The following is a 13,348-nucleotide window of genomic DNA, read 5'->3' as shown; positions in this document are numbered from 1 at the left end:
ACGGTGTATCTTGTTCCGAAACAATGAGTGCTACCTGTCTCGCTTGCGGATTCTTTCTTGAAAGGTCTACGCTCCCGATTTTTCCCTAAAGAGTGTCATGTCACGCTGATAACACGCCACGCTTGTACGACTGAACGAAATGACAAAAAGAAAACAGAAGTGACATATACCATAACGGATAAGTTTTTTGCACTTGGGAGCCCAGAATACAATTTATTTTAATTTAGTATGCGCAATCGGAAGCAGCCCCGAGCAAAAGATTCCTTTTAAGCACGCAACTGCTTTCATCGCTACGTCTTGTACGCGGGTTACTGCGGCTTCCACGGTCGTCACGTGACCGCAATCCACCCGTACTATGCACAGTCGACGCACAACCCGGCCCCGGTCAACACGCGAGTTTCCCGTCAACGCCGTGCGCGGCGCTTCTAACCAGCGATGGTGGCGCCGCCCTAGAGTTAAAGGTGCAGGCACGCTCTCATTACTGTTGCTCCAAGAATAACGTTTTCTCTCAAATCCAAGAAATTTCATTCTAATTTGTCCACGGTTTCTCTCGTAAAAGCAGTTCTACCTCTTACATGTATTTCAACATGGGGAATCTCCGTTGTCCCCGAGCTAAACGCTCCTCTCTCCTGGTTACGGTTTGCAGCGCTGTCTACTCTGGCATCTACGACCCTCGCATAGCCGGACCTCCAACGTCGTACGAAGGCCCGTATGTCGGCAGCTGGCCCTAATGTATGCGGTAAGAGCAGACGTGGAATTCACCTATAACGGCCTTAATTAGAATTCAAAGACGAATAGTTAATTAGCCCTTAAAGAACAGCAAACTTCCGCCTTCACCCAAAGGGTTTTATGGTATTTTGTCAAGTACATGACTAATACTTGTTTGAAGACGAAACGGTCATGTTGCGCCGTTCCATCATCTCAACGCTCATCGACGCGTCGCGTTAACGATCTAATGTGGACTGGACGCGTTCCAAGCGCATTCTTCGATGCGCATTCGCGATTCCAGTTGAAACGTCTTCACGGTGCTCGACGCTACTTGTACTAGGCATTTACCGTAATTTTACCCAACGTTTCTTACATTCATTTCCTTAGTAGATGCGCCATGAGGGAACAATGAAATGTGCACGATCTTCGTACGTTTGTCAATTAAATATACGCGCATGTATATGACCATCTGGTAGCGTGGCTCTGTGCTTGTCTTCTGGAATTTGTCTTAATAGTGATGCAGATATAGATTTTCTTGTATTCGAATCAATAATGCAATCAGTTGCATACGCGGGACAGTTTCTTTTTTTCTCTGTTCTACCATTTTGTCTTAATCTCCCTTTTGATCTCTGCAGCACACGTGGAGCATCGGGATTAATCCATGTCACCGGCAACCTGGGTGACTGCCCAGCACAGCACGCTGTAGACCTTGTGGTAAGCTGTCGGTTTCCAGAAGCGTTTTACCGATGCAATGAAGTCGTTACGTTAACTATTAGCACAGATCTTATCGATATATTTCATTCAGTTATTGCCGCGAAAACTTGTTGTAATTACAGGGCGTTACGAAAAGCCTCATCGAATTGTCTTAATGTAGAAAATTCTACAATTACATGATTTCATCGCGTTTGCCTTTATGACAGGGATTCATATGGCTAATAAGACTAGAGGTACTAAACAGACAAGTACTGTTTATGAAATTCAGAGAATAATTTTTAAGCCCCAAGTCGGACGAGTGAACCTAATGCAAGATCTGAAATCTAACATCCGAGGTGTTCATAACCGGTTATAGACATGCAGAAAGCGCATGCTGCTGTACAATTTCTGCAGGGTAATAAATTCTCGCCAATTCAAAAAACCGCAAAATCCAAAAAGGACCACCGTACGCCCTGTCACGCATTTGGCATACGCCCGTGAGCAAAGCCACTGTTTTAGAATATTTGACTACTTCTAGATAGCTTAAGAGAACTGTAGCACATCCTTTCTTCTTAAAAAGTATACAACATTTGGGAGGGTGTATTTTGTTCTGAAAAAAAGATTGCTGCCTGTCTCGCTTGCACCTTCCTTCTTGAAAGCTCTACGCGCGCGACCTTTCTGCGAAGAGGGCCGTGTCACGTGATAGCGCATGGCCGTTGCTTGAAAGGGAAGGAAGGCCCGCATTAATATAAATGATCGCTGCTGTCCCTCCGGAATCAGAACAGCCACGTTTGTACAATTGAACGAAGAGGCAAAAAGAAAACGAAACTTGCATCTGTGGTAAGGAATGAATTTCTAAGTGTCGCTTTGCAAAATGCGATGCAGAGGAAAAGCAGTCCGATAAATTAGTAGCGGGGATAGTCTACTCGAAAAGCCTCGACCCACCAAATAAACAACGAAGCAACCAATTTTATCATATTTTTTTATTCAGGCTCAATATGAAAATTTTGCCCCCTAGAGTTAGCACAATTTTATTTTTCTCTCTGTCTGAAGTCCAACAATTTCGTTGGCATCGCTCCAGCGGTTTTCTCAGGGAGCCATCGTTGCGCTTTGTATAGGCGGACTTTCCGTCTGAATTTCCGTAGTGTCCCCCATTACAGCGTGCCTGATAATCAAATCTTGGATTTGGCATGTAACGCGCCAGAATTTATTTAGTATGCGGAATCACAAACAGCCCTGTTTCCTGTTAAACAGGCACCCTCATTCCTCGCTACCTTTTACAGCGCCTAATACCGTCGCATCCACGGCCGTCACGTGACCGCAATCCACCCGGACGGTGCGTAGTCGACGTGCAATCCGGCCCGTTCAAGACGCGAGTTTCCCGTCAACGCCGTCGGGTCCGCCTCTATCCATCGATGGTGGCACCGCCCTAGCGTTAGCGGCAGACGCGAGATCTTATTATAATTGTAGCCTCAGAAACACAATGTTTTCTCTTAAATTCAAGAAATTCCATTCACATTAGTCCAGGGGTTGTCTCATAACAAGTATTTCAGCGTTTCACGCGCATTTGAACAGATGGAATTGCAGTTGGCCCCGAGGTAATGCTTCCTCTTTGGTGCTTACGGTTTGCAGCGCGGTCTACTGTGGCGTCCACGGCTGCCTTTGACTCTGACAGCCGGCATCGTACGAAGGACCGTACGCCGGCAGCGGGCCCTAATGTATGCGGTAAGAGCAGTCGCCGAATTCACATATAGCAGTGTTCAAATCAAATGAAAAGGGAATTTCATTACACAATAATATGAAACGTGCGCACAAAGATATTTGGACCCATAGCCTAAAGCGGCTAGTGATGGCTCCTATACAAAAAATGTATTGCAATTATTATACAAACAAATCGTATACAAACAAAATAGCGAAAGTATCATACACAAGCTACATAAGCGGTAAATACATTAGAGTGTGACTGCGGTTATCGCTTTCCGTAAACTAGCGTGTGTTATGAAGATTAATTCATTAGACGCCGCTGATTCCGAATTAGAGTGTGAATTTTACGGCTCGTAGGCCTAACACGGCTAAGCTTGGCTGATGAAGGCACGTAAAGTTGGGTTTGTTGCTGAAAACTAAGCGCAACTTATTGTTTGCTGCTCGAAGAAAAACCTCTAAATTGTAATTAAACGCGAATACACGCAAGTCAAACTTACTATTCCTATCATAAAGCGGTATATTTTATTTATTTCAAATAGATTTCCTTAGACGCCGTAGTGGCGCTGTCAGCGCAAGACGCTATCCGCAAACGCAAAGCCCTATTCTAAATCTCTTCACTCCTGCGTGCCCCAAGGCCAACGCTCGCAAAGCTCTTTGGGGCCCCAAAATATTGGGGCCCCTATTCTAAATATCTCTCATATATAATCACATAACTGCGCTAAAAATGAAGAAAACAAAACAGGCTGAAGAACATGCTCGGTAAGATGTTGCATTTGCATGTAATGTCAAAATTTCTTCCGAGTTTTATTTCAAAAGGCAAATTATTCCACAGCTTGACACCAGAGATTTGAATTCATCTTGTGCCGAACACATTCGAACAGAAAGTGAGATTAAGATTACCGTTGCGTACATACCGTGTGTTTAACGAAAGAAACGTGAAAATCGTACGCGGCTGAGCTGTGTTGGTGTTTATTATTTTATTTACTAAGCAGGAAACCCTGTAGTCCCGTATGTCAGTAAACGGAAGTATACGAAGCCTCTGAAAGAGAGTATTTGAGGGATGACTGAGCGAGGAGTACGTAATCGCACGAACAGCCCGTCTTCGTAATCGCAATAACGGAGCAAGGTATGTTATGTACGCTTCGCCCCACGACTCGCCACAATAGCTAAGGTGGCAGAGAAGTAGGGTTAAATATAATGTGCGTAGAAGTGTCGAATCAAAGTATTGAGGTGCCCGTATGAGAGTGTAACAGTTGAATGACAACTTATTGCAAACGGTATTGATTTGGTGTCTCCAGTTAAGGTTACTGTCCAATATAATGCCTAGATATTTATTTGTCGGTATACATACAATGGTTCGATTCTTTAATGATATGCTAAGTGAAACGTAGTTCAGAGTTTTCATTCGTGAATGGAAAATACCATATTTTGTTTTAGCGGCATTTAATAATAGTTAATTGTCACGAAAACACATTGCCAGAGCTAGTAGTTTATTGGATACAGTATATTGTAAGTTTTCAAGTGAACTACCTGTGAATTAAATTACAGTATCGTCCATATACAATAATGCTTTAGATGATTGTAGAATTCGCGATAAATCATTAAACGTATAAAGCGAATAAAGTGGGACCCAATACGGATTTATGCGGTGCGCCACATGTGACATACCTAGATTCGGATAGAAAACCAACGATTAGTACATTCTGCTTTCGCGATGTGAGATAACTGAAAAAGAAGTCGTGAGCGCCATCGATAATACCATAGCGCTTCATTTTTTTAGTAGCACCGAGTGACAAATGGTATTAAGCACCTTTCTTATTTCGATAAAAATTCCAATAACAATCTTTTAATGGCTGAACGCAGAGTTCAGTATTTGAGATAAAGTAAGCAAAGCTGTTGATGTGGATTTCGCTTATATGAACCCATGCTGTTCCGGGCAAATATTTTTTTTCTCCGCCCACTCTTTCGTGGAGCATCTTTTCTCTTCTTCATGCACAAATTGAGTAAACTTGCTCCCACTTGTGAGTAAAATAACTCCTAAACACTGAGCAGTGGTAGAATAGACGCTCAAAAGAAGTACACACCGCTTGGGACGGTTTATCTTGTTCCGAAACAATGAGTGCTACCTGTCTCACTTGCGGATTCCTTCTTGAAAGGTCTACGCACCCGATTTTTCTCTAAAGAGTGTCATGTCACGCTGATAACACGCCACGTTTGTACGACTAAACGAAATGGCGAAAAAAAAACAGAAGTGACAAATGCCGTAACGGATAAGCTTTTTGCACTTGGGAGCACAGAATACAATTTATTTTAATTTAGTATGCGCAATCGGAAGCAGCCCGAGCAAAAGATTCCTGTTAAGCACGCATCTGCCTTCATCGCTACGTCTTGTACGCGGGTTACTGGGGCTTCCACGGTCGTCACGTGACCGCAATCCACCCGTACTATGCACAGTCGACGCACAACCCGGCCCCGGTCAACACGCGAGTTTCCCGTCAATGCCGTCGGCGGCGCTTCTAACCAGTGATGGTGGCGCCACTCTAGAGTTAAAGGTGCAGGCACGCTCTCATTACTGTTGCCCCAAGAATAACGTTTTCTCTCAAATCCAAGAAATTTCATTCTAATTTGTCCACGGTTTCTCTCGTAAAAGCAGTTCTACCTCTTACATGTATTTCAACATGGGGAATCTCCGTTGTCCCCGAGCTAAACGCTCCTCTCTCCTGGTTACGGTTTGCAGCGCGGTCTACTGTGGCATCCACGACCCTCGCATAGCCGGACCTCCAACGTCGTACGAAGGCCCGTATGTCGGCAGCTGGCCCTAATGTATGCGGTAAGAGCAGACGTCGAATTCACCTATAACGGCCTTAATTACAATTCAAAAATGAATAGTTCATTAGCGTTTAAAGAACAGCAAACTTCCGCCTTCACCCAAAGGGTTTTATGGTATTTTGCCAAGTACATGACTAATACTTGTTTGAAGACGAAACGGTCATGTTGCGCCGTTCCATCATCTCAACGCGCATCGACGCGTCGCGTTAACGATCAAATGTGGACTGGACGCGTTCCAAGCGCATTCTTCGATGCGCATTCGCGATTCCAGTTGAAACGTCTTCACGGTGCTCGACGCTACTTGTACTTGGCATTTACCGTAATTTTACCCAACGTTTCTTACATTCATTTCCTTAGTAGATGCCCCATGAGGGAACAATGAAATGTGCACGATCTTCGTACGTTTGTCAATTAAATATACGTGCATATATATGACCATCTGGTAGCGTGGCTCTGTGCTTGTCTTCTGGCATTTGTCTTAATAGCGATGCAGATATAGATTGTTTTCTTGTATTCGAATCAATAATGCAATCAGTTGGCATACGCGGGACAGTTTTTTTTCTCTGTTCTACCATTTTGTCTTAATCTCCCTTTTGATCTCTGCAGCACACGTGGAGCATCGGGATTAATCCATGTCACACCGGCAAGCTGGGTGACTGCCCAGCACAGCACGCTATAGACCTTGTGGTAAGCTATCGGTTTCCAGAAGCGTTGCCTAATTTACCGATGAAATGAAGTCGTTACGTTAACTATTAGCACAGATCTTATCGATATATTTCATTAAGTTATTGCCGCGAAAACTTGTTGTAATTACAGGGCGTTACGAAAAGCCTCATCGAAGTGTCTTAATGTAGGAAATTCTACAATTACATGATTTCATCGCGTTTGCCTTTATGACAGGGATTCATATGGCTAATGAGACTAGAGGTACTAAACAGACAAGTAATGTTTAAGAAATTCAGAGAATAATTTTTTAGCCCCAAGTCATACGAGTGAACCTAATGCAAGACCTGAAACCTAACATCCGAGGTGTTCATAAACGGTTATAAACATGCAGCAAGCGCATGCTGCTGTACAATTTCTGCAGGGTAATAAATTCTCGCCGATTTCCAAAAACCGCAAAATCCAAAAAGGACCACCGTACGCCCTGTCACGCATTTGGCATACGCCCGTGAGCAAAGTCACTGTTTTTGAATATTTGACAACTTCCAGATGGGTTAAGCGAACTGTAGCACATCCTTTCTTATTCTTAAAAAGTATACACCATTTGGGAGGGTGTATCTTGTCCTGAAACAATGATTGCTGCCTGTCTCGCTTGCACCTTCCTTCTTGAAAGCACTACGCGCGCGACTTTTCTGTGAAGAGGGCCGTGTCACGTGATAGCGCATGGCCGTCGCTTGAAAGGAAAGGAAGGCGCGCATTAATATTGCTACGGCACAATATGTGCGATCACGAAAGGCGAGCAGTGTGAAGACGACGACGACGATTAGAAGCTAGCGCGGGCTGTTGCCTCTTGGCCAAGCGCAGCGTATTGCCTTGTAGCCTTGTAAATATACTTGTAAATAGTTTTTCGTCGGTGTCTTCCTACGTAACATATCTGGTGGAGGTGGACGTTCCCTGTACGTCGTCACGGAGCTTCGCAGTGGACGGTACGTCGTGCCTTCCTTCATGGCTCCCGGCGACGACAACCCGACTCCGCCGGCTCCGACACCTGCTGCCACTTCGACGACCTACATTACTCTCCCCGCTCCCCGTGATCCTGGCGTATTGTCAGGCAAAGATGGGGAAGACGTCGATGACTGGATCAGCCTGTATGAACACGTCAGCCGCAATAACCGGTGGGACCCTACTATTATGCTCGCCAACGTAGTCTTTTACCTCGGTGGCACACCTCGAGTTTGGTACCGCACGCACGAAGATGAGCTCACCAGTTGGGATTCCCTTAAGACACAGCTTCGAGACTTGTTCGGCAACCCCTACGGTCACCAACTTGCCGCGCAGAAGGCACTTTCCGGCCGTGTGCAGACGTCAACAGAGCCCTATGTCACGTACATTCAGGACGTCTTGGCTCTGTGCCGCAAAGTTGACACCCACATGACTGAGTCAGACAAGGTTTCCCACATCCTCAAAGGCATTGCCGATGACGCCTTCAACTTGCTCGTGTGCAATAACGTAGCGACGGTGGATGCTGTTATAAAAGAGTGCCGCCGCCTGGAACTCGCCAAAAGCCGACGTATTGACCCGAAGTTTGCCCGTCTGCCCAACACCCCAGCGACATCTTCCTGTGCCGACGCTCCTCGTCCCAACAACACTGCTGATGTTACCAGGATCGTCCGGCGTGAGATCGAGGCCGCCTATCCGGCTGCCTTCGACTCCAGTCCCACTAACACATCTGCAGTCACGGTCTCACTGATCCAGGCAGTTGTCCGCCGGGAGTTCGAAAACATGGGTCTTCACTCCATCTGCTCGGCCCATCACCCTGATACCCGCCCGGCTTCTTCCATTCCGCCCCGTCCCGCATCTTCTTACCCTCCACGTTTCCGCAACCCATCTGAATGGCGCACTGCTGACGACAAGCCCATTTGTTTCTACTGCCATCGAATCGGGCACATTTCTCGGCACTGTCGCAGTCGCTGGAGTTCCCCGATCCGATCTACTTACACTGCCTCCTCTCGCTCCCCAGGTGGCCCTTCTCGTCCCTATGCCGTACCTTCCGATAATGCCGCCACTGATTCTCCTGCAACGAACCGCCCCTATTCTCGTTCGCCTTCGCCCCAACGACGACAATCTCGCTCTCCCCAGCCCCGTCGCTCCTATTCGCCAACTCCCTTCGGACGCCGCTCCCAGCCGGAAAACTAGACGATGCAGCGCCTCGAGGTGACGCTGCATTGCTCCCTACGCCGCCAAATCCTCTACTGACGTTGCCCACTCATCTGAACCTTCTTGACGTGCAAGTCGACTGTGTTTCTGTGTCTGCTCTCATAGACACTGGGGCGCATTTGTCCGTAATGAGCGCTGACCTTCGTAACCGACTCAAGAAAATTATCACGCCCGCCACGACGCCTGTTGTCCGTGTCGCCGATGGTGGAACAGCCCCCGTTATTGGTATGTGTACCGCCCGCGTCTCCTTCGCCGATCGCTCAACAATCGTGCTATTCACAGTCATCGCCCACTGTCCCCACGACATCATCCTCGGCTTAGACTTCCTCTCCGCACATTCTGCTCTCATCGATTGTTCCGCCAGTACTCTCCGCCTTGACCTGCCTGTTCTCGATCCTGCTGAACCACACCCCAGTCGCCTCAGTTCCGCCGACTTCGTTCGCTTGCCACCTTCGGCACTGACCTACGTTGACCTAGTGTCATCCCCACCAGTCCCCGACGGTCACTACATCGCGGCTCCTATGCAAGACGTCCTCCTTACACACGGGATCACAGTACCTCATACAGTTTTATCTATTACGGCGAATTGCGTCTGCCTGCCAGTGGTCAACTTTGGCTTGACGACACAAGTGCTGCCACGTGGGATGTCTCTGGCCCACATTTGCTCATTCGAGGATCACTCAGTAGCATCCATTGCAGTTGACGACACTTCATCCGATACTCCTCTACCATCGCAGTCGGCAAATTGTACCATCGCTGACTTCCAGAAAATGATTGCCCCCGACTTGCCGTCCGAGCACGCTCGTGAACTCTACCGCGTTCTGTTTTCCTACCACGATATTTTTACTTTAACGATCGTCCTTTGGCCCAAACTACAGCTGTCAAACATCGCATTAATACCGGCGATGCCCCTCCTATTCATCGCCGCCCGTATCGAGTGTCACCAGCTGAGCGTCAAGTTATTCACGCAGAAGTTCGCAAAATGCTTGCCAAGAACATTATTGAACCATCACATAGTCCATGGGCGTCACCTGTAGTACTGGTCAAAAAGGATGGCTCATGGCGCTTTTGCGTGGATTATCGGCACCTTAATAGGGTTACCAAAAAGGACGTGTATCCCCTACCTCGGATTGATGACGCCCTTGACTGCCTCCACGGTGCTCGCTATTTCTCCTCTATTGAACTTCGCTCCGGCTACTGGCACATTGCCGTGGACGATCTCGACCGCGAGAAGACTGCTTTTGTCACACCCGACGGTCTTTATCAATTCAAAGTGATGCCGTTCGGTCTATGTAACGCCCCTGCCACTTTTGAACGCATGATGGACTCCCTTCTTCACGGATTCAAATGGTCCATGTGCCTGTGCTACCTGGACGACGTTATCGTCTTCTCCCCAACGTTCGCTACGCACCTCGAGCGCCTCTCAGCAGTCCTGGACGTTTTTCGTCGAGCCGGTCTGCAACTCAACGCATCCAAGTGCCAATTCGGCCGTCGCCAGATTACCGTCCTTGGACATCTCGTTGACGCGAACGGAGTGCAACTGGACCCAGGCAAGATCCATGCTGTTGCGCACTTCCCTGTTCCAAAGTGTGTCAAGGATGTGCGCAGCTTCATCGGCCTTTGTTCGTACTTCCGCCGTTTCGTGAGAAATTTCGCCGCCATAGCACGACCACTAACCGAGCTTTTGAGAAAAGACGCCCCTTTCCAGTGGGGCGATAACGAGGCCTCTGCATTCTCACATCTAATCGACATTCTCACAACGCCTCCCGTTCTGGCCCATTTCGATCCTTCTGCGCCTACCGAAGTCCGTACTGATGCCAGCGGTCACGGAATTGGCGCGGTACTGGCACAACGCCAGCGTGGCCTCGACCGGGTTATCGCTTACGCCAGCAGGCTCCTCTCACCCGCGGAGCGCAACTATTCCATCACTGAGCGTGAGTGTCTGGCCCTAGTTTGGGCGGTTGCGAAATTCCGCCCATACTTATATGGCCGATCCTTTTCCATTGTCACAGACCATCACGCGCTTTGCTGGTTATGCTCACTGAAAGATCCTACAGGCAGACTTGGTCGCTGGGCCTTACGCCTCCAAGAATATTCGTATACTGTCACCTATAAATCTGGCCGACTACACAAGGACGCTGACTGCCTGTCTCGCTACCCGGTCGACGAGCCTGACGACGCCGACAGTAGTAGCGCCAACTGCATTTTCTCTGTGTCTGCCTTCGCTAACATCGCCGATGAGCAGTACCGAGACCTATCGCTGCGAGCACTTATCGAGCGTCTGCGTTCTACACCTACCGACGCATCCGTTCGCCGATATGTCCTCCAGGGCGGCATTCTGTATCGAAGGAACTTCCTCCCTGACGGCTCTGACCTTCTTCTTGTCGTGCCAAAACAGCTACCTCAGACTGTGCTCTTTGAGATGCATGACGCACCCACTGCAGGACATCTTGGGGTAACCCGCACGTACGACCGCGTCCGCCGCCGCTTCTATTGGCCTGGTCTCGCTCGCTCCGTTCGACGCTATGTTGCTGTCTGTGATCCCTGCCAGCGTCGGAAAACACCTCAGGTGCTACCTGCCGGTCATCTCCAGCCGATCACCATCCCTGTGGAACCGTTCTTTCGTGTTGGATTAGACCTACTCGGTCCCTTTCCCACGTCATCCTCTGGGAACAAATGGGTAGCCGTCGCGACTGATTACGCCACCCGATACGCTATCACTCGGGCTCTCCCTACCAGTTGCGCCACTGACGTCGCGGACTTTCTCTTGCGTGACATTATCTTGCTTCATGGCGCCCCGCGACAGCTCCTTACTGACCGTGGTCGAAACTTTCTCTCGAAAGTTATCGCTGACATTGTGCGTTCCTGCTCCATTCAACACAAACTGACTACCTCATACCATCCTCAAACCAATGGCCTGACAGGACGGTTAAACCGTACTCTTACCGATATGCTGGCCAAGTACGTTTCCAAGGACCACCACGACTGGGACATTGCCCTTCCTTACGTAACATTTGCGTACAATTCTTCCCGGCACGACACCGCTGGATTTTCTCCCTTTTATCTACTGTACGGTCGCGAACCTACCTTGCCCTTAGACACGGCACTTCCTCCTGCTTCGGTCTCAACAAGCGAGTATGCGCGCGACGCCATCGCCCTCGCCGACCATGCACGCCAGCTTGCCCGTGCTCGACTGACGGCCTCACAAACCACTCAGCAGTGCCAGTACAACGCCCGCCATCGTGACGTACAGTTTTCGCCTGGTGCGCTCGTGCTCCTGTGGTCGCCCACTCGTCACGTCGGACTCTCAGAGAAGCTCCTTTCGCGATACACAGGGCCCTACCGCGTGCTGCGCCAGGTGACGCCTGTGACTTACGAAATTGCTCCTGTGGGTTCAACCTCGTCCTCTCCTCTGGCATCTAGTGATGTCGTACACGTCAGTAGGCTCAAGGCCTACTACACTGCTTCCGAGTCCGATCTTTAGTCGCTCCGGGACGGCGCTTTTGCCGCCGGGGGTAGTGCTACGGCACAATATGTGCGATCACGAAAGGCGAGCAGTGTGAAGACGACGACGACGATTAGAAGCTAGCGCGGGCTGTTGCCTCCTGGCCAAGCGCAGCGTATTGCCTTGTAGCCTTGTAAATATACTTGTAAATAGCTTTTCGTCGGTGTCTTCCTATAAAATATAAATATAAATGATTGCTGCTGTTCCTCCGGAATCAGAACCGCCACGTTTGTACAATTGAAGAGGCAAAATGAAAACGAAACTTACATCTGTGGTAAGGAATGAATTTCTAAGTCTCGCTTTGCAAAATGCGATGCAGAGGAAAAGCAGTCCGGTAAAATTAGTCGCGGTGATAGTGCGCTCGAAAAGCCTCGACCTACCACACAAACAACGAAGCAACCAATTTTCGATCATCTTTTTTTATTCAGGCTCAATATGAAAATTTTGCCCCCTAGAGTTAGCACAATTTTACTTTTCTCTCTCTGAGGTTCCACAATTTCGTTCGCATCGCTCCAGCGGATTTCTCAGGGAACCATTTTTCCGCTTTGTATAGGCGGTCTTTTCGTCTAAATTTCCGTAGTGTCCCCCATTACAGCGTGCCTGATAATCAAATCGTGGATTTGGCATGTAACGCGCCAGAATTTATTTAGTATGCGGAATCACAAACAGCCCTGTTTCCTGTTAAACAGGCACCCTCATTCCTCGCTACCTTTTACAGCGCCTATTACCGTAGCATCCACGGCCGTCACGTGACCGCAATCCACCCGGACGGTGCGTAATCGACGTGCAATCCGGTCCCGTTCAAGACGCGAGTTTCCCGTCAACGCCGTCGGGGCCGCCTCTATCCATCGATGGTGCCGCCGCCCTAGCGTTAGCGGCAGAGGCGCGATCTCATTATAATTGTAGCCTCAGAAACACAATGTTTTCTCTTAAATTCAAGAAATTCCATTCACATTAGTCCAGGGGTTGTCTCATAACAAGGATTTCAGCGTTTCACGCGCATTTGAACAGACGGAATTGCAGTTGGCC

General features: G+C 48.5%; 1 protein-coding gene across 14 annotated transcripts in view; it reads left to right on the top strand.

Moving 5' to 3' along the window:
• Positions 1 to 13,348, top strand: part of LOC142589858 (uncharacterized) — a 112,752-nt gene that overhangs the window by 15,141 nt on the left and 84,263 nt on the right. For 13 of the 14 annotated variants that reach the window (XR_012829984.1, XR_012829991.1, XR_012829989.1 and 10 more), the window contains exons 7-9: positions 647 to 739; positions 5,843 to 5,935; positions 6,541 to 6,621. Coding sequence is in view for 4 of the 14 variants with exons in the window: in XM_075701491.1 (XP_075557606.1) it covers positions 647 to 739; positions 5,843 to 5,935; positions 6,541 to 6,621 (267 nt within the window). In the remaining 10 variants the exon portion in view is untranslated. Of the gene's footprint in view, positions 1 to 646; positions 740 to 1,343; positions 1,423 to 3,033; positions 3,127 to 5,842; positions 5,936 to 6,540; positions 6,622 to 13,348 lie in introns of those variants that run through there. The other variant, XM_075701490.1, reaches the window with a different exon arrangement.

This window comes from Dermacentor variabilis, chromosome 8 (assembly GCF_050947875.1).
Source record: "Dermacentor variabilis isolate Ectoservices chromosome 8, ASM5094787v1, whole genome shotgun sequence".
NCBI classification, from domain to species: domain Eukaryota; kingdom Metazoa; phylum Arthropoda; class Arachnida; order Ixodida; family Ixodidae; genus Dermacentor; species Dermacentor variabilis.
This window is presented reverse-complemented; position numbering and strand designations above follow the sequence as displayed.